Source organism: Liolophura sinensis, chromosome 3 (genome assembly GCF_032854445.1).
Source record: "Liolophura sinensis isolate JHLJ2023 chromosome 3, CUHK_Ljap_v2, whole genome shotgun sequence".
NCBI classification, from domain to species: Eukaryota; Metazoa; Mollusca; class Polyplacophora; order Chitonida; family Chitonidae; genus Liolophura; species Liolophura sinensis.
In genome coordinates, this window is record NC_088297.1 from 4,495,195 (window position 1) to 4,517,709 (window position 22,515).

Here is a 22,515-nt window from a genome sequence, read left to right on the forward strand (position 1 = left end):
CCCCAAATGTTAAGTGATGTTAAGACGTGTTCTCACTTTTTCAGGTCGGGGACGCGTCATTTCAATGTGTGTGACTTTCGTGACATGGGGGAGTCGTTAGTGAAGGCTGTCAAGGATTATCAGATGTTACAGGAGAATCCAAGGTATAGTTGTGTAAACTGTTTCAAAAGTCTTAGCTGTCTTAAGTTCAGATTTCTTGATCCTGGTGTTTCTTCATCCTATATACTACTTTTATTCACCCTTTTTGATTGGTGTTTTAATTGTGAAAAATTTTTGGCTTACAGTCGTTAAAATGTAACAATACAGCGAGAGAATGTCCGGCATGCTCCAGTCATGCATGGATCACCAAGAGCAATATCCTCATCTGTCCAGCATGCTCCAGTGATGCATGGATCACTGAAAGTGATATCCTCATCTGTCCAGCATACTCCAGTCATGCATCACCGAGAGTGATATCCCCATCTGTCCAGTATGCTCCAGTTATGCATGGATCACCAAGAGTGATATCCTCATCTGTCCAGCATGCTCCATTCATGCATGGATCACTGCACTGAAAGTGATATCCTCATCTGTCCAGCATGCTCCAGTGATGCATGGATCACTGAAAGTGATATCCTCATCTGTCCAGCATACTCCAGTCATGCATCACCGAGAGTGATATCCCCATCTGTCCAGTATGCTCCAGTGATGCATGGTTCACCGAGAGTGATATCCTCATCTATCCAGCACACTCCAGTGATGCATGGTTCACCGAGAGTGATATCCTCATCTGTCCAGCATGCTCCAGTGATGCATGGATCACCAAGAGTGATATCCTCATCTGTCCAGCATGCTCCAGTCATGCATGGATCAGCAAGAGTGATATCCTCATCTGTCCAGCATGCTCCAGTCATGCATGGTTCACTGAGAGTGATATCCTCATCTGTCCAGCATGCTCCAGTCATGCATGGATCACTGAAAGTGATATCCTCATCAGTCCACCATACTCCAGTCATGCATGGATCACCGAGAGCGATATCCTCATCAGTCCACCATACTCCAGTCATGCATGGTTCACTGAGAGCCATCTCCTCATCTGTCCAGCATGCTCCAGTGATGCATGGATCAGCAAGAGTGATATCCTCATCTGTCCAGCATGCTCCAGTCATGCATGGATCACCGTGAGCAATCTCCTCATCTGTCCAGCATGCTCCAGTCATGCATGGATCACCGAGAGCGATATCCTCATCTGTCCAGCATACTCCAGTGATGCATGGATCACTGAAAGTGATATCCTCATCTGTCCAGCATACTCCAGTGATGCATGGATCACTGAAAGCGATATCCTCATCTGTCCAGCATACTTCAGTCATGCATGGATCACCGTGAGTGATCTCCTCATCTGTCCAGCACACTCCAGTGATGCATGGATCACTGAAAGCGATATCCTCATCTGTCCAGCATACTCCAGTCATGCATGGATCACCGTGAGTGATCTCCTCATCTGTCCAGCACACTCCAGTGATGCATGGCCCACTAAGAGCGATCTCCTCATCTGTCGAGCATGCTCCAGTGATTCATGGATCACCAAGAGTGATATCCTCATCTTTTTTTTTTTTTTCACTTGGCTGATAAACAACATGGTCATATCTTTACTCATATCAAAATGCTGGTAAAGTAATGTAATTTATTATATATATAAAGGTGAAATGTCCTTCACTGATAAAAGTGATTTCTTATTGGCTGGAGTTAGATATAAATAAAAACAATCTATAGCCAAAAACATTGCTGAAACTTTTTCAAATACACAAAATCATGATTTCGTCGAAATATAAATAATAGATAGAGTATGGCACAGTGAAAGTTGAATGCCATAAATATTTCTCTCGAAAAGGGGGAAGTGATGATGTTATCATTTTCACCTCTCATTCGAACAATATTTATGGCAATCAACCTTTACAGCGCAATATCTTTGATATTCTACTTTCAACATGACTAATATCTGTCCGTAATTTTAGAAGAATTAGGGTTAAAATGTGCATGGCTCTCACTGAAAGTATGCTCTTCCATGTGTGAAATGTGGAAGTTGTCAACTTATGGCATACATCAGTCATTCAGTGATCACCTGTCCATCCTACAAGTATGCTCTTCCATGTGTGAAATGTGGAAGTTGATGACTTATGGCATACATCAGTCATTCAGTGATCACATGCCCATCCTACAAGTATGCTCTTCCACGTGTGAAATGTGGAAGTTGTCGACTTATGGCATACATCAGTCATTCAGTGATCACATGCCCATCCTACATGTATGCTCTTCCATGTGTGAAATGTGGAAGTTGTCGACTTATGGCATACATCAGTCATTCAGTGATCCCATGCCCATCCTACAAGTATGCTGTTCCATGTGTGAAATGTGGAAGTTGTCGACTTATGGCATACATCAGTCATTCAGTGATCACATGCCCATCCTACAAGTATGCTCTTCCATGTGAGAAATGTGGAAGTTGTTGACTTATGGCATACATCAGTCATTCAGTGATCACATGCCTATCCTACAAGTATGCTCTTCCATGTGAGAAATGTGGAAGTTGTCGACTTATGGCATACATCAGTCATTCAGTGATCACATGCCCATCCTACAAGTATGCTCTTCCATGTGTGAAATGTGGAAGTTGTCGACTTATGGCATACATCAGTCATTCAGTGATCACATCCCCATACTACAAGTATGCTGTACCATGTGAGAAATGTGGAAGGTGTTGACTTATGGCATACATCAGTCATTCAGTGATCACATGCACATCCTACAAGTATGCTCTTCCATGTGTGAAATGTGGAAGTTATCGACTTATGGCATACATCAGTCATTCAGTGATCACATGCCCATCCTACAAGTATGCTGTTCCATGTGAGAAATGTGGAAGTTGTTGACTTATGGCATACATCAGTCATTCAGTGATCACATGCACATCCTACAAGTATGCTCTTCCATGTAAGAAATGTGGAAGTTGATGACTTATGGCATGCATCAGTCATTCAGTGATCACATGCCCATCCTACAAGTATGCTGTTCCATGTGTGAAATGTGGAAGTTGATGACTTATGGCATACATCAGTCATTCAGTGATCACATGCCCATTCTACAAGTGTGCTCTTCCATCTGAGAAATGTGGAAGTTGTCGACTTATGGCATAGATCAGTCATTAAGCGATCACGTGCCCATCCTACAAGTATGCTGTTCCATGTGTGAAATGTGGAAGTTGATGACTTATGGCATACATCAATCATTCAGTGATTACATGCTCATCCTACAAGTATGCTCTTCCATGTGAGAAATGTAGAAGTTGATGACTTATGGCATACATCAGTCATTCAGTGATCACATGCCCATCCTACAAGTATGCTCTTCCATGTGAGAAATGTGGAAGTTGATGACTTATGGCATACATCAGTCATTCAGTAATCACATGCCCATCCTACAAGTATGCTCTTCCACGTGAGAAATGTGGAAGTTGATGACTTATGGCATACATCAGTCATTCAGTGATCACATGCCCATCCTACAAGTATGCTCTTCCATGTGAGAAATGTGGAAGTTGATGACTTATGGCATACATCAGTCATTGAGTGATCACCTGTCCATCCTACAAGTATGCTCTTCCATGTGTGAAATGTGGAAGTTGATGACTTATGGCATACATCAGTCATTCAGTGATCACATGCCCATCCTACAAGTACGCTCTTCCACGTGTGAAATGTGGAAGTTGTCGACTTATGGCATACATCAGTCATTCAGTGATCACATGCCCATCCTACATGTATGCTCTTCCATGTGTGAAATGTGGAAGTTGATGACTTATGGCATACATCAGTCATTCAGTGATCACATGCACATCCTACAAGTATGCTCTTCCATGTGTGAAATGTGGAAGTTGATGACTTATGGCATACATCAATCATTCAGTGATCACATGCCCATCCTACAAGTATGCTGTTCCATGTGTGAAATGTGGAAGTTGATGACTTATGGCATACATCAGTCATTCAGTGATCACATGCCCATCCTACAAGTGTGCTCTTCCATGTGAGAAATGTTGAAGTTGATGACTTATGGCATATATCAGTCATTCAGTGATCACATGCCCATCCTACAAGTATGCTCTTCCATGTGTGAAATGTGGAAGTTATCGACTTGTGGCATACATCAGTCATTCAGTGATCACATGCCCATCCTACAAGTATGCTCTTCCATGTGAGAAATGTGGAAGTTGATGACTTATGGCATACGTCAATCATTCAGTGATCACATGCACATCCTACAGGTATGCTCTTCCATGTGAGAAATGTTGAAGTTGATGACTTATGGCATGCATCAGTTATTCAGTGATCACATGGCCATCCTACAAGTATGCTCTTCCATATGTGAAATGTGGAAGTTGTCGACTTATGGTATACATCAGTCATTCAGTGATCACATGCCCATCCTACAGGTATGCTCTTCCATTTGAGAAATGTGGAAGTTGATGACTTATGGCATACATCAGTCATTCAGTGATCACATGCCCATCCTACAAGTATGCTCTTCCATGTGTGAAATGTGGAAGTTGTCGACTTATGGTATACATCAGTCATTCAGTGATCACATGCCCATCCTACAGGTATGCTCTTCCATGTGTGAAATGTGGAAGTTGATGACTTATGGCACAATAAGGTTGGAAATATTACTTTCGGTGCTGAAATCTTCTGTTTTCCAGTAGGATATTGTTCTACAATCCAGAGAAAGATAAAAACAAATTCCTAAACCTAATGGAATTCTCCCAGTCATGTCAGATGAGTACCTTGGTCATAGATGAAATTTTGTGACCAAATACAGGCTTTGCCTGTGGTATGGCATTGCCGTGAGAATACCCCAGTGCTTCATCTGTTTGCAGACAAGCTAATGGTCTTCCATGGTTTTGAAGTCATAATGAATTGTTACTGAGATGTCTACTTTATATTGCAGGCTCCATGCTACAGTCATACAGCAGCTAACACGGTTCATCACGAGGCAGATTTTAGAGTCACGTGGATTTTCTGCAGGGAAGTTCCTTGCTTTGAGACAAAACCTGCAGAAAGCTCCGCAGCTTGTTTCGAAGGAGGCCATTCAGCAGAACGCCATGGAAACGCCGGCTGCCATGGAAACCAATAAAGACGGTAATGTAGCTGATTCTCTGTCTGAGTTTTTAGTGGCAGCTTACTATGGGGAGGAGTCTGGAATAGAAACGCCGCAGGCTAAGGAAGTTGAAGACTTGACGTCGCTCTTACGCGCACCTCACTCAGTGAAACGCCCTCATGCTCCAGTGTCGCGAAACAACAGTCGTGACAAGATTGACAAGATGTTGAAAGCTCCAAGCCCAACACCGAAGAAGATCTTGCGGCATGGTGGGACACTTGTTGTCAACTTTGTATCACTGTGGATAATGTGACAGCACCGTTTCGTGCACAGTTTGTCTGTACCAACTTGTTGTTGTTGTTGTAACATTGTGAGGAAGCACGGATTGCTGCTGTTGACGGGTCCATCACCAGTAGTAGGCCTAATCAGTTGACGATGTGAATACTAACTGTACACTGAAATGACTTAATCACAGATTTCTAATATTGTGAATTAACTGTGCATGGAGTACAAAAGCCCAAGAGTTAAAAAACTCACAGATTTCAAAGCACATTTTTCACATTTGAAATGAGTACCTACACCCCCCACCCCATCCCTTCCCCCACACACAACACACATCCACTCATAGAATTCATCAGTTTTGGCTGAAAATTGGCTGAAAACCTCAAGTTGCTGTTGTATGTGTAATAATACGTAATGATAATTGTAATAATGCAACAGTTCCAGTAGGATGTCAGGAGTCCACACGTAATCATGTATGTCTGTAGTATATCTATAGTTTTATAATAATTAATATAGTAATTTAAAATAAATCCCTTGTTTCCTTTGATGTTATGCTCAATGATGATATACATCTAGGTTAAAAAAGTTTAATTGCAATGACTTGTTTTTAAATTTTTATTATTATTGTGGTGATTGTTTTGTAGTTACTTACAGTGAGGGAGGGTATGTTACTGTGATCCAATTATGTTTGAAGTGTGTTACAAAAAAGGCCAAGTTGTGCTAGATACATGTGCTTGCAAATATGTGCATGTGTTTGAAATTATCATCTTTTTGTTCAACAGGCTCTCAGTCGAAACTGAAGACAGAGGATTTGGTTGCCAAGGAAACAACACCTGTGGTGAAGACCACCCAGTCAATATTGAAGCTTATGGATGTAGAAGCAGAGCCCTCTAGTGACCAGGAGAAGATAACTCCACTCAGGCAACAGCCTAAGAAGGAAATCTGGAAATCAGAAGAGTCCACTGACACTTCAGCAGATCTTGATGATGTCACTGATCTGTGTGATGCCATCACCCCTGACAACATGGATGACTGCTTGGAGTTCTTGGATCAGCTCAATGTCCGCCACGCTCTGCAGGATTCTGAGTAAGTACTAGAAGGCTTGTGGTCGTTCTTCCTAATTCATATGACTGATTGTTTTGTCATACACTGCCACAGTTTCACTGTATATGTGTGGCTTATATTTTATTTATTTATTTGATTGGTGTTTTACGCCGTACTCAACAATATTTCACTTATACAACTGTGGCCAGCATTATGGTGGGCGAAAACCAGGCAGAGCCCAGGGGAAACCCACGACCATCTGCAGGTTGCTGACACACTTTCCCACGTACGGTCGGAGAGGAAGCCAGCATGAGCTGGACTTGAACTCACAGCAACTGCATTGGTGAGAGGCTCCTGGGTCATTACGCTGCGCTAGTGCACTAACCAACTCAGCCACAGAGGCTCCCCAACCTGGTTTATAGATATCAATCAAACAAAATGCATTCCAGGTTCAAGCTGTATAGGCTGCACTGCAGTGGCTCAGTGGTTAAAGCACCTGCCTTTTAAGCAGAGGGTTGCTGACTTGAATTAGCTTTCAATGGGAAACTCGTAAAACTCCTTCCAGCCGAGGTAATAAAGTGGTCCACAGCTACAAACTCTTTCATTTGTTCCTTTGTAATGTCACATTAAGATGAGTGGGCATAGGTTCACGCAGACATGGACCTGACAGGGTGGGTGTTCTTGCAAACTAATGCAATTAAAAGGCGAGAGTTTACAGTACTTGCTAGATTGAACACACATCTCGCACAGTGGGGTCTGTAAGCCAGACCGCGCCGTTGGCAGCTGCTGTAAGCCTTGTAGCTGCGTTACTTTGTGTGATCCTCCATCCTGTCTCATCTCAACCTGCATGAACTTGGGAGAATCCTTAGATGTCCACCTGTCTTATTATCTTGTGTACGTGCGCTCATAAAACACCTATGTAATACACAAGCACTGCCACGTCACAGGAGAAAACGATTTGAACCTTTTTGTGTAGCTCGTCCTCGAGTTTCCGTTAATATACCCTCAGCTCCCTATGACATAACTGATCAAATTCTGATAGGTTGCTGAATGACCTAGCCAGGGCTGCAAGTACTCCTCTTTCCAGTATTCTGCATGTAGTTTTTGCCTTGACAAGGTAATTTTTGTGCAGACCATTGAGTACTATCAATACATATGCCATTGGCTCTTTCAGTTCAAGTGACAGTGACAGTGAGTCTGAACCAGAGATGAAACAGACGGAATCAAAAAAGAAAAAGAAACGTAAATCAAAGAAACAGCGTGACAAAGATCGACAAAAGCGAGAGTCTTCACCGAAGAAAATTCCAGCTTCTGATGATTATCGCCCTAAAACTGTCACAGTGAGTTGTTTCCCTTGCGTGTGCAGCTCTTCTGTTCTAAGCTAACTTTTAATCCTTTCTGTTTTTGGATTATCTGAAGTTTCCACCTAACAGTGTACATTTGGATGCAGTAAATGTATTGATTGTTGAATTGCCTTTGAATTTACATGCCTGTGGGTATCTGTTTATAATTTATACCACTAACACTATTTTCCCCTCTGTGAAGCGGACAGAAAACACTGTTACAATTTGCTTACCTGAACAGAGTGATTAATTCTGTTCAGTTATTCATCCATGACAAATCTTAGAGAAAGAATGGACATAAAGACTTCATTTACAAAATAGTGTTATTCAAGGATATTGCCTGATCGCTTGTTTGTCATGCAGTATACTATAGCATTGATACAGAGTCAAAACAGAGTGTTATAGCTGGCAAATGGTCATACAGTGTGTAACCTGCGGAGTCAGGCCTCTTGTTAGATTATTTCAGCTAAAGTTTTATTCTAACTGTTCATGGAAATGTTTAAATAGTAGCAAATTCCACTTCTCCTTTCACCATGGCTTCACCTGAAATTGCACATACCGTCTTTGTTTCTCACCGTGCTCAACCAATCATTCAACAGGATTTCGGTATAGTACACAGGGAAGCTCTATTTTCTATTGAACAACTTGTTGAGTTTGATACTTTGTTGTTCGAAAAACACGGTATGTGCTAAATGGGTTAGCCCACGATTGACTCAGACTACTTAAAATTGTATCTCAGCTTCACTTGGATGCAAAATGTTTTCTAGTCCTCGTCAGTCTTTAGCTAGCCTATACTGCCAGGACTGCAAAGCAATTTCTCACTTTTCTGGTGATTATGCAAGTTATAGAGTGAAGTCAACATGTGTAATGAAACTTTCACTTTCACTTTCAAGTTGTGTGACTATAGATGCAGGGGTCCACCATACACCAGTGCATATAGTTTTACTAACTGATTTGTATTTGTATGTTGTCTTCGTTCAAGTTACCAGCCATCCCTGGTGTGGATTCTAACAACAACAACAAAAAGTTGGTATGTCGACTTTCCAGCTAAACGCTGCTTTCTGCATGCTTCAGTACATTGGGTTTAGCCTGAGAAACTGACTACTGTTAACTCTGTGATTATCAGTGCCATATTCGCATATTCAACATCGTAATTTTTTTTTAGATTCAGGGAAGTTTGTAAATTTAGCTTTAATTTCCTTACATACGTGTAACATTGTGGACGCTAACAACAACAACACCAGATACTTGGTATGTTACTTTCCAGGTAAAGACTGCTTTTTGCATGCTTTAGTACATCTGGTTTAGACTGAGAAACTGAAACTGAAAGTTTGTTAATTTAGCTTTGCCTTACACGTAACATCCCCAACCCATAATGTTGAATTACCATACAGATCTGTAGTTTGTGATTTAAATTTGAATAAAACCATACATGTAGTTTGTCTAGTTTTGGATAAAGGGTATATACAAATGCATGGGACAGTTCATTATTGGATATGAGTACAATAGTTTTTCGATTGTACTGTGCCTTTCAACATGATCTTCGCTGAACAAAAACATTCTACTCCAGAATAGTCTGTTGGGAAACACACAAATGTGCCGGGCAGTCTCCTAAATAGATTGCTGTTCTTTAAAATTAATCCTAACAGTCATGGTAAGAAAGCGTGTTCCAATTTTTAAAAGTTTTATTGAGTGATTTTGTCAGAAATCTTTGCTGACAAGATTACACCAAACTCGAACTGACACATCAGCCCAAATCAAATTGCATTTGCATGGAGGTATGAAAGTATTTAAAAACTGTTTACACTTAGTGTTCTCTCTGGGTATGCTATCTGTCCCAGGGCTGTCCCAAGGCTGTCCCAGGAAGGCAACTCTGCCTTGGTCAGTGTGTTCAAATCCAGCTTGTGCTAATGCATCTCTCTTAGGCCATGTCCATGTCCCTAAATGAGTGATTGTCCTTGGAAGAGGAATAACTGTTCACCATTGAGGTTGTGGGTTCAAACCTGGCTCTTGCCGATGCGGCTGTAGGCCAATGTCAGGAACGGTGATCAGGTTGGAGGCCATGTGCTGAGATTCCTGCTTCCATAGAGCCATCTGTCATCGTATAAAAGAGATTTTTGTGAATTCAATACAAAACACCAGTCCAACAAAAAATAGGCAAGTGTAGATGTTCAAACCATATAGCCTCTTGTAGGACGTAATCTTTAACTGTGCAAATTCTCATCCATTAAATCTTGGGGGAAGTCGGCTTGTACTCAGTGCAACAATTGACCAGAACTGCGTAATATAAAGATAAGCGTTCTTTGTTCTCTATTTCAATCCTGCAGCCTGTGGGATTGAAAGGTCTGCTGAAAGCACAGTCCAGCTCTCAACAAGGCGAGCAGGAAACATCGTCTAATGAACAGTATCTTCAACTTATGCCCTATGGAATTGCACAGAGTTGCTCCCCTTGGTATATCAAACAAACCTCAAAAAGCAGAAGATTGTCAAAGGGCATTGCAGGTTACCTGCCCTTGATATCTGCTCAGCAAGAGTCTGAAGATTCAGAAGAGGCTTTGGTGTCGTCACCAGAATTTGGAAACAAGAATGCTGTGGTATCAACTGTAAGTTCCTTCAGATATGATCAATATAGGCCTGAATCTCCAAAGAAGAACAGTGCCAAGAACAAAGCAGAAGATCAAGACTTGTTAGCGAAGAGGGAATTTACGTGTAAGCACAAGCAATGCCGAGAGACCACAAAGCTACGTTTTGTTAAGGATTTTTCCAAACCGTTGTCCTTGCAAGAAATAAACAACTGCAATTTCCCACCAGCATCACAGTCGGTGTCTAAAGACGTGAGACTACAGCTACATGATGAAAACAAACCAAACCAACTCAATACCACTACACCTTGGCAAGGGCTATCCAAGAGCTTAACATTCCCTGGAAGACTGATGGGAATTGGAGAGAAAACCAGATACTTTTCAACTCAGGTCTTGAACCCTTTGTCTGGTTACTTGGGCTCAGTGAAACCTGCGGAGGATTTCATACCATTAACAACAGTCAAAGGAAGGATCATTAAGCGAGGTAGTGAATCGAAATCCTACAACCCTCAGCGATCAGTGGCTACTAAAGCTGGGCTTGGTCAGCTTCAGCCTTTACATAAAGCAGATCACTTAGCATTGTCTTTGAAGTGTGTCTCTATGAAAGCAGTGGAGACAAAGCCACTACATCGTATACCATAAGCTTTGAGTTGTGAATTGATTTGCCGTTCGGGTTTAGGGAGAGATTTTCGGTTATGTTGTTTTGGTTACATTATTAATATATAAGATGAACCTATGTCATAGTTTTAGATCAAATGTTTAATCTGCAAGATTGGAAGAATTGGGGTAATTTGTGCAATTGGAGCTTTAAGGCATTTCAAGGCTTTTTTTTTTTTTTTTAAATAGCTATTTGAACATGCCATTGAGTAGGTGCTTGGTGTTGTGTATTAAACAGGTCAGATCTATCTGGTTTCATGAATGAATTGCAGTTTGGTAGAAAGTTCCTTTTTCTGGTAACCTGTTACAGTACTTTGAATTATGTCTAATTGTATAAAGTGTGAAAATTGTGTAGTGTGAATATAATTAACTGAGAAGTTCATGAAGATTGCTGCTTTTGTCTCCAGTTCTTCTTTGTGGCAGACATTGTCTGATTTGGTCAATCATTTAACACTGAATACTTCAATTAAAATTATCATTATGTGTGTCAAGAAGATGTTGATGTTTGGTTTATGTACAGGTTTGCTCCATAATTATGCCACATGTACATGTAAAATGGTACCCTCAACGTTTTTTTTACATATGAAAGAGCAAATTTCATTGCAATGTGTGCATATTTTTAATATGATTTTGGAGAGAAAACTTCATTAGTTGGATTGGTCAGTTTAACAAATAGTATAATATTATCAGTCAACACAGAATAATGCCTGCAGAATACGCTTGAATAAACAGCTTGCCAGCATGCAGAAAGATTGAAGCATTATAGTGATGCAAGATTGAACAGTTCCATCACATGTGCAAGTTTGATGTGGCATGGATTTCAGGATTAAGTAAGCAGAAATGTTGTTTGATTTATTTATTTATTTGATTGGTGTTTGACGCTGTACTCAAGAATATTTCACGTATATGACGGCGACCAGCATTATGGTGGGAGGAAACCAAGCAGTCACTGGGGGAAGCCCACGACCATCAGCAGGATGCTGGAAGACCTTCCACTTATGGCCGGAGAGGAAGCCAGCATGAGCTGGACTTGAACTCACAGCGACTGCATTGGTGAGAGGCTTCTGGGTCAATACACTGCGGAAATGTTGTTTGAGACTAATGGATTAGATCTTTGCGGAAGTTGGTATTGGAACTGCTTTTTGTGAGGAGACTTTGGAATTGATTTGTGTGATTGAGTTAGCTGATATTTAGAGAATCTTGGTTTGGGACCAGCTGATATTTGTAAGCCTGTAAACTGGACTATTGGAACTGGACGATGGTTGGAAAACCCGTTGTGGGAACAGTAGTGGATATTCTGGCAAATCCATGAGAAGAATTGCTTTGAACCTTGAGTTGGAACTAAATGTTTGGTGGATCTTCTGTGATGGGAACTATATAGTAGATGTTTTGGAGTGTGATCATGTGGAAAATTGCTTTGTACAGAAATTGGAAGTGAATGTTGATTGGGACTTCTATGATGGAAACTATATGTGAGGACTGTGAGAATTCGGAAAATTGCTTTAACCTGAAATTAAAATTGGATTTTGGTTGAAGCTTTTGTGATAAGAACTACAGCCATGTGGATGTTTTTGAGACTGTTATATGGAGGTAGATGAAATTGGAGCTACTGTTTGCTCGACAGACAAGCATGGAACAGGGGAAACAAGGTGTTATGAGACATTCAGGTTGATATTTGGAGTGACTACCGAATTATCGTGTTTGGATATCCTGGAATTTCACAGATCCAATGTTTTACAAGACCTTGGCTGAAGTTTGTGGAGAACCTAGAATTGCCAAAAAAGCCTGATAGAATGAAAACTGGATGTGAGCAAAAATGATGTATACATTTGGAGATCATGGTTTCTTTATTGACATCGTCTTGTGTTACGGACATGATGGAATGGCTGAAAGTGCAAAAGAACATACACTGTCCTTAAAACCGTGGATAGACTTTGATGACAGGGATACGGATACCTTTCTGTACAGTGAAGACGAGAACTGGTATGGAGAATGATGTTGTTGTAGTTGCTGTGGACCTGCTGTGAGATAAGATTATACCTGTAATATTCTAATTTTTGTAATCCAGTGTTCATGCGATGTCTGACGTTAATTTTGCCGCTGATTTATCTGAGAAATGACACCTCGCCTCGATGTTCTGTTTGGTTCATGGAATTATTTTATTCAGTTGTTTGATGGGTGTTCAATGCTGTACACAAGAATATTATCAGTTACATGTTTATGGATGGATCTAAATGAGAAAACTTGTTACACCTACATTTTGTAGCCTTGTAAAGGACCAACCTCCTCTGGCTGAAATTACCTCTTTGACTTTTCTGTCCATTTAATGAAACCATGCAGCAGTATATTTCATTAATGTTTGATGTAAATACATGTATGTGATTAGCATCAGAAAGCATGTGAAGAAAACCATTTGAGGCTTCATACACGCCCCAACTAAGATATCTACTTAATTAAAAATAATATGGGAGTAATCAAACTTAAACAGCGTAACATAATGCATAATGGCTCACATTTAATAAACAATTAGTGATAAGAAAAACTAAAGTAACTGTATCAGCCAAACTGAATCAGAACATTGAGGTGATTGTTTCAGGTGTCTTGGATTAATATTGGCTTGATTTCTTTATGTTTATGATTTTGATAATATTGTTTATGATTTATGTTAATTTGTTAACAGGGTTTGATCAAATGCTGTGGGTTGACTCTTGTGAGAATAAACTATAATCTCTGCACTTCTAAACTCTGTGTTGTTTCTATTCTGCTTTGTGTTTATATAAACAATATTTATATAAACAAATATGTGTAAATATCTTAGGTGCATTGACTTTTTATGTTATGAATCCGTTAATCTTGCATTAGAGTGTATAAACTGTCGTTGGTAAATCTGGTGATTTTCACCTGTAAATATGAGTGGTAAATGAGTCTTTTTTTCAATATCGGAAGAAGGTGTAAAAATACAAACACAAGTGAAAAATCATCACATCTGGAAAGGAATGTAGACTTTCCTAGCTATTGTTCCTGTGAAAAACATATTTACTTTTAAAAAAACCTTGAGAAAGAGGACTATCAGCAAAATAAAATTGATATTGCCTAAAGAAAAAAACATAAGACAATGGGTTAAAGTATATCTGTATTGACAATATCTATGCACGTAAAGATAAGTTAAACATGTTCATATTCCAGAGATTTTAAAGTTATTGGAGCATTCCAAGCAAAACTGGTGCAACATTAGCTGTTGTACTTATATATGTAACTGAAAATCAGGGCAATCTAAGAGACCAAAATTAATGTAGTGTTAGCAAGTTGTTACAAGAAGGTTGGCCAGAATAGGAAGGGTCAAAGTGCAAATGTTCTCTACATGTCAGAAGATCTTTTGCTGAATTAATACATGAGCTTCTACTAAAACGTGACTGATGATGAATTAAACGGCTAATTATTCTTTAGCCGCGCATGTAACAATATCATTTTGCTATTAATCACAGATTGCTAACTTTGTACTGCATGTGTGTGTACACTGTATATATATATATATTTTATTGAGGATGATATGCGAAGGCTGTGGTGCTGAAAACTAATTAAAACTAATACACTCCATGTATAATTGTACTTAGCTAATTGCTTTATTCCTCAGTCTATTAATCCTGCCTCTGTCTTCATTGGACACTGGATTATGATGGATAAATCTGTAAGAAAAATGTAAAAAAAGAAAGAAATATGATTTATGTGGTAATTGATTCGTATGCTATGTCAGTTAAAGTTTGTATTTGCACTTGTTTTCTAGTTTTTTCTGCTGAAGCTTCAAATTTATGCTGGAAATTGCCTGGAAATCTGACATGTCTGTGAACAATATGTACACAATTTTAATCATTTCTGTACTTGATCTGAAATTTCTTCCATGACTCAGTTATTCAGTTTGCCCAATTCTGAGAGTTTTATTAGCCTCAGAAATTTGTTTTTAGAGGTTTTTTAGAGGTGTTTTTTGCAAGTCTGGATGTTATCGTACTGGACCATACTGGCACCAATTGCAGTATTCTATGATCTTTATTTGCTCCTTAAAATGCATTTTTTTCAGGTGAATTTTGAGGGCAAATAAATCTGTGTTTACATTCATATGATTATGTATAACCAGATGTGTGGAATCTGTTAACAGAGCGGATCAAACATACTGAAGATGGACAGAATGAAGACCAAGGAGCCACTGTATATTAGTAAATACGAGGGAAGACATAACAACGGCATCCCCTGTTTCTCTGAGGAGCGCAGCATGGAGAGAGCAGCCAAGGTGGGTACTGAAGAAACAACTACCCTAATCCGTCGCCCTTTTCTCGCATATGAATGAGCAACTTCCAGTGCATTTTATGCACGTTTTTCATTTGATTCTGGAAACAAACAACATTGATTGGGTTGGCGAGTGTCAGGGCTTCACAAAAAGTATGGTTTTATCAGTCTACACAGAGTAATGCTCTTGGAATATGCTTAAACATGTGAAAAGGTTGAAGAATACGTTTACCTAAGTCAATACCTGGGGACTCTCGTAGAGGAGTCCTCTGGATGTTGTATTCCGACCATCTGGCTTCAACCTCAACATGGAAGGGCAGTTTTTAAATTCCCTCATTCTTACTGCTTATGGAGCCATTGTGACCATATGCGGTGAAAATTCGTCTGTAATTTGGCAACGGTCTGTGGTTTATTCCAGGCATGCTACAGTCCTGTCCACCCATAAAACTGACCTCTGTCGTATGACTGAACATTTCTTGAGTATGGCATTAAAAGCAAACATCAAACAAGTAAAACATTTTTTACATATTACTGCATAAAACCTTAAGGGCAAAAAAAAAAAACAATAAAACATTAAACTAAATTTATCAATTGAAAGACCACTAAACACTGTCCAGGAAAATAGTTTGATTTATTTTTTTAGAATTTTTATAACGGTCTAAAATGCATTTAAAACATAGGATTCTATGGTGGTCTGTTGGGACCCAGAGGGTGTCAGTGACGTCACATCCAGATTCTATGGTGGTCTGTTGGGACCCAGAGGGTGTCAGTGACGTCACATCCAGATTCTATGGTGGTCTGTTGGGACCCAGAGGGTGTCAGTGACGTCACAGCAATAGTTCTGGCTTGAAATAGTTTGTGACAAGGTCCATTTGTTAGATTTGTTTATGACTCTAAATGAAGATTAATTTTGAATGATGAAATGTAGTAATCTTTGTGTGTCAAGTGGCAAAAAGCTTGAGTGACATCACTAGTCCAAAAAAGGTCGGAAAAGGCAACATTAGAATCCAATGTTTAAAATGCATTTTATTAGGTTGAAAAATATTCTAAAAACATAAATCAAACTATTTTCCAAGACAATATTTAATGGTCTTTCATCTGACATGTACTTCATGCTAGTGCAACAAGGCAACATTAGAATCCAATGTTTCAAATGCATTTTATTAGGCTGAAAAATATTCTGAAAACATAAATCAAACTATTTTCCAAGACAATATTTAATGGTCTTTCATCTGACATGTACTTCATGCTAGTGCAACAAGGCAACATTAGAATCCAATGTTTGAAATGCATTTCATTAGGCTGAAAAATATTCTGAAAACATAAATCAAACTATTTTCCCAGGCAGTATTTAATGGTCTTTCATCTGACATGTACTTCATGCTAGTGCAACAAGGCAACATTAGAATCCAATGTTTGAAATGCATTTCATTAGGCTGAAAAATATTCTGAAAACATAAATCAAACTATTTTCCCAGGCAGTATTTAATGGTCTTTCATCTGACATGTACTTCATGCTAGTGCAACAAGGCAACATTAGAATCCAATGTTTAAAATGCATTTCATTAGGCTGAAAAATATTCTGAAAATATAAATCAAACTATTTTCCCAGACAATATTTAATGGTCTTTCATCTGACATGTACTTCATGCTAGTGCAACAAGGCAACATTAGAATCCAATGTTTAAAATGCATTTCATTAGGCTGAAAAATATTCTGAAAATATAAATCAAACTATTTTCTCAGGCAGTATTTAATGGTCTTTCATCTGACATGTACTTCATGCTAGTGCAACAAGGCAACATTAGAATCCAGTGTTTAAAATGCATTTCATTAGGCTGAAAAATATTCTGAAAACATAAATCAAACTATTTTCCCAGACAATATTTAATGGTCTTTCATCTGACACGTACTTCATGCTAGTGCAACAAGGCAACATTAGAATCCAATGTTTAAAATGCATTTCATTAGGCTGAAAAATATTCTGAAAATATAAATCAAACTATTTTCCCAGACAATATTTAATGGTCTTTCATTTGACATGTACTTCATGCTAGTGCAACAAGGCAACATTAGAATCCAATGTTTGAAATGCATTTCATTAGGCTGAAAAATATTCTGAAAACATAAATCAAACTATTTTCCAAGACAATATTTAATGGTCTTTCATCTGACATGTACTTCATGCTAGTGCAACAAGGCAACATTAGAATCCAATGTTTGAAATGCATTTCATTAGGCTGAAAAATATTCTGAAAATATAAATCAAACTATTTTCCCAGACAATATTTAATGGTCTTTCATCTGAAATGTACTTCATGCTAGAGCGTTCTTTGCCTTTAATATAATAAAGAGATATATGTAGATAAAAAAAAAAAATTCTTCTTCTTGATAACTTTATTACCGTTTGATTAAATTTGTGACGTAAATGTCTTGGAGTCTCAGGTCGACAAGTACTAGGAAAGCAGCATGATATAGTACACACCCATAAATATGGTTAATCGTTTCTTATGTTTCTTACAGAGAATGGCTGACGTAAGAAAACGGAAGGATGAGGTTGACAGGGAAGCTTCCTACTTTGTAAGTGGAGCAATCTAACAGTTCTTATGTAAAATAGATGGAGAAGTGTCAGATTTCATATTTATTACTCTGGCATGTGTGGGTGAAAAGCAGAACACGTTTTGCATGAAATATTATGGTCACAGATGAAGAAATAAGTCTTTACTTAAATATGTATACAGTAAGTATATGGTCTTATCCCTTGTACCAATACCATTTTGTCTATGTACATTTATGTATCATAACCATTGTATTCATTTTGGCACCCATGCAGCCGCTGTGAGTTCAAGTCCAGATTTGGCCGGCAGGAATATTTTTTTTTTTTTTTTCGATATCTTTAAATTTGCTCCCCCTGTTCATGGGGCCTTGGAAAGATTAATGAATAGATGACGCTCGAGTGGCTTTGGGTGAAGTCTATAAACTCTAGTTGAAGAGCACTTGTCTTCCACCGTTGTGTTGGGTCACATGTTTGGGTCTCCGAGGGGAAAGTTTGTTAGTGTATCTCAGGGACTCTGCTTTTAAATCTCAGTAATTCAATATAAATAATATATAATGTAATAATAATATAATAAATATTATATTAATATAATAAATATAATAATATAATAAATAAAAGTATTTATTGAACTGCTACCTTGGTGTATTAACGTGAAAAAATTCTTGAGTATGGTTTTACAGAACAACAATGTAAGGTGTAACATCAACGTGGAGTGCCCGTTTATGGTTCAAGGGTGCTATACACATGTCTGACGTTTAGACTCACTATAGTGAGTATTGTATTATGTCGTTTATCCTAGTTGTCCCAGGGCCCTCCGTACCAGAACTTCATGGCCTTGGTGAGATCTGGAGACTTACAGCGTGCTGTTACTCAGGATGACATCCGTCAGCGCTTGCAGGTGGCGCTGCACGAAGGAACCCCAAACGTGGCGCGGACTTTGGTTGGCTTGGATGGACGGCCTACCTTCACAAATCCAGGTTTGTCCAACCTCCATCAGATGTTCCAAAAAAAAAAAATAATACAAATATACATTTACATAATAACTGCACAAAGTTTACCATATTTTTTGTTTTTAACCAACATTTGGGTGACCCATTTTTGTACATGCATATATTGTTGCAGCAGTGTAAAACCTTGGTGTTGAGGTAGTAATGAGGTATTAACAGCTACCCTATTTCATCAGCCTTTTCACATATGAAAGAGCAACTTTCAGACGCATTTATGCACATGTATGGGTCCAGACAGAACAACACTGGTTGGGTTGGCCAATTTCAGGGCTTCATAAAAAGAGTCGTCAAGAAAAATACACTCAGGATGTGCTGAAATAAACACCTTGCAAACATGCAAAAAGATTGAAAAATTACGAAAGGCCAAGTATTTATTTATTTATTTATTTGATTGGTGTTTTTTGCTGTACTCAAGAATATTTCACTTATACGACGGCAGCCAGCATTATGGTGGGAGGAAACTGGGTAGAACCCGGGGGAAACCTACGACCATCCACAGGTTGCTGGCAGACCTTCCCACTTACGGCTGGAGAGGATGGCCAAGTATTGATTGGCTCAGTCTTAGTATGTACATGTAAACAGGGACTGGATATTATGTCATGTCTGAGTATCTTCAAGATAGCATTTCAGTGAGGCAGCACTGTTAAATACGTTAACATTAGTAACAAATTGTTACAAGGAGACACTGTGTATGGTGATTTTGATCCAAATGATGTTTACAGTGATGCCAAACTCCAAGCAAACAAATAATTATACATTTCTGGTATCTGTGGTATCTGACTGCCTTGTTTTAACTAGTGGTTACGTATCTACTGTTGTCATGCCAGCTTCAGAGTGTCATGAAGTAACGTCAGATTGTATACCCTGCGGCTCCAATTTTTTTTCTTGGCACCAACGTGACCAATCATATTCATGAGAATGGAACTGATTTCTGTATTGAATGCATCGAGTTACATACAATGTGCGTGTAGACATGGTGATTTTCATTGGATATGGGGGCCTCCGTGGCTCAGTTGGTTAGCGCGCTAGCGCAGCATAATTACCCAGGAGTCTCTCACCAATGCGGTCGCTGTGAGTTCAAGTCCAGCTCATGCTGGCTTCCTCTCCGGCCGAATGTGAGAAGGTCTGTCAGCAACCTGCACATGGTCGTGGGTTTCCCCTGGGCTCTGCCCGGTTTCCTCCCACCATAATGCTGGCTGCTGTCATATAAGTGAAATATTCTTGAGTATTGCGTAAAACAACAATCAAAAAAAAAATCATTGGATGTGTAAAAAAAAATTGGTAATGGAAGCGTGTAAGAAAATTAAGTACATGATCTAATACTCTGATTCCTCAACCTTTTGCATATGAATGTTAGTGAATGTTTTTAATTTGATTTTGGAAAACAAAACTACATTGATTGTAATGACCAATTTCAGGACTTTACAAAAAATACAATTTTAGCAGCTAGTTGATAGAATAATGCTCTCATATTATGCTTGAATATCCTTCCAAACAAGTGAAAAGGTTGAAGAAGGTCAAAGAAAGATTCACAGTTTATACTGTAGATTGTATTTGTCTCTGCATGAAGGGGATCGTGCAACGACTCGTTGACCCATATCACTAAAATGGGTCGAGCGGTGCAGCTTACTTGCCTTCAGTAAGTCATCCCATTGAAGCAACAGGCCTCGGACCCCCATTAATTTTCCATAAGCGACAATGTTAACGTCTAGCGCTGTAGCTCAGTCCCAAACATTCCGTGGCCAATAAGCTTTAGTGCATACCTGGCCCAGCCTGTGAGAAAGAAGCCATAAAAATCTTGACATAGGTTGACCGTCAAAATCTGGACCTTTCCATGCCGGCAGCTGGGAGGCGTGCCTAGCAACGCCAAGGGGACGTCACTCGCAGCCTCATCACTACCTCACACCTTGTGTCCTCTCACCCAGAATTTCAAACTTTCATCAATAAAGCTCATACCTCCTCAAAGTTTAGACAGTTTCCAGCATTTTAATACCAAGCATGCACCTGTGCACCAAAAATGGATGCCTGGGAGCAAAAAAAGACTTTATACCCTAAAATTCACAGAACTACAATCGTCCCTACCGAAAAACGGAAGTTGTAATGGGGGTCTGTGTCCAACACCAGATAGAAGAGTGATGGAAATCTATCCTGCAACAAGGAGGCACATTACATGCACTCTAAGAATTCCTTTGTTGTCATATGACTGAAAACAGTATGACGTTAAACCCCAAGCACTCACTCACTATTTGTCTCTGGGGCTTATTTGTCTCGTGGAATGTACTGTTCTTTCCACAGCTGATTTAACCCTTGACCAGTGAGGTTGCTGTTTCAAATCCAGCTCTTTCTGGTTTTGCCGCAGCTTTAGATCAGCAGGTTTGTCTGTTACCTGATGAATAGAGGAAAATTAATACTCAAGGCCCCTGTGGTCTTCACCCACGTCCTTGACCCCATCCTACATATAGTGAAAGCCCCCCTGAGTAAGGCAATAACCAAGTCAAATGCAAAAATATATAAACAAATAATTTTTTATATCTATCCTTTCAATTTGCAGATGAGATGATTCAAATAGCTAACATCCAACCATTCAACCTCATTCCGGCTTCCAAACCAATACCAATTCAGCATTACAACAGGTAAGGAGATTCGTGCCATCTGACATGAAGACCATATAAAATTACAGGTACATCATTGACATTGTAATCAAGTAAGCGATTGTGTAATTGAAAAAGTCGTCCTCAGAAATTAAGATTATGGTATAAAGTTCAGTCAGATACAAGGTGTCATAATTATATTACGAAATATAATATATTAATTATATTTGTTCTTTTATGGCCTGAAGTTTGGTTTACAAAAGAAAAACTGGCCTCTGTGGCCCGGTGGCTAGCATGCTAGTGCAGCACAATGACCCCATCTCACCAACATGGTGGCTGTGAGTTCAAGTCCAGCTGATACTGGCTTCCTTTCTGGTTATACGTTGGAATGTCTGCCTAGTAACCTGTGGATGGATATGGGTTACCCTGGGCTCTATGTGGTTTCCTTTCACAAAAATCATGATAATGTTGGCTGTTGTTGTAGAAGTGAATATCGTAGAAGTAAAATATTCTTACATACACATGGTCTGCCAACAACCTGCGGATGGTTGTGGGTTTTCCCCCAGGCTCTGCCAGGTTTCCTCCCACCATTATGCTGGCTGCCATCGTATAAGTGAAATATGCTTGAGTATGGTGTAAAACACCAATCAAATAAATCTTACGTACACATAAAACACCAATCAAATAAATAAATCAATCAATCAATCAAAACATAAAAGTTGATCCACTCAGCTTCAGACCACATTAAACTGATCATTTTGATCGTGATATACAAGTATTTGTTTTATATCTACATGTACATACGGGACCTCCGTGGATCAGTTGGTTAGCATGCTAGCGCAGCGTAATGACCCAGAAGCCTCTCACCAATGCAGTCGCTGTGAGTTCAAGTCCAGCTCATGCTGGCTTCCTCTCCGGCCGTACACGGGAAGGTGTGTCAGCAACCTGTTGTTGGTTTCCCTCTGGGCTCTGTCTGCTTTCCTCCCGCCATACTGCTGGTCATCGTCGTATAAGTGAAATATTGTTGAGTACGGCGTA

General features: G+C 39.3%; 1 protein-coding gene across 1 annotated transcript in view; it reads left to right on the forward strand.

Annotated features, from left to right (window-relative positions):
* Positions 1-22,515, forward strand: part of LOC135463648 (uncharacterized) — a 71,063-nt gene that overhangs the window by 42,716 nt on the left and 5,832 nt on the right. The window contains exons 14-22 of the mRNA XM_064741010.1: positions 45-143; positions 4,984-5,174; positions 6,198-6,501; positions 7,634-7,799; positions 8,785-8,832; positions 15,195-15,326; positions 17,846-17,902; positions 18,679-18,856; positions 21,438-21,519. Coding sequence (XP_064597080.1) covers positions 45-143; positions 4,984-5,174; positions 6,198-6,501; positions 7,634-7,799; positions 8,785-8,832; positions 15,195-15,326; positions 17,846-17,902; positions 18,679-18,856; positions 21,438-21,519 — 1,257 coding nt within the window. The remainder of the gene's footprint in view (positions 1-44; positions 144-4,983; positions 5,175-6,197; positions 6,502-7,633; positions 7,800-8,784; positions 8,833-15,194; positions 15,327-17,845; positions 17,903-18,678; positions 18,857-21,437; positions 21,520-22,515) is intronic.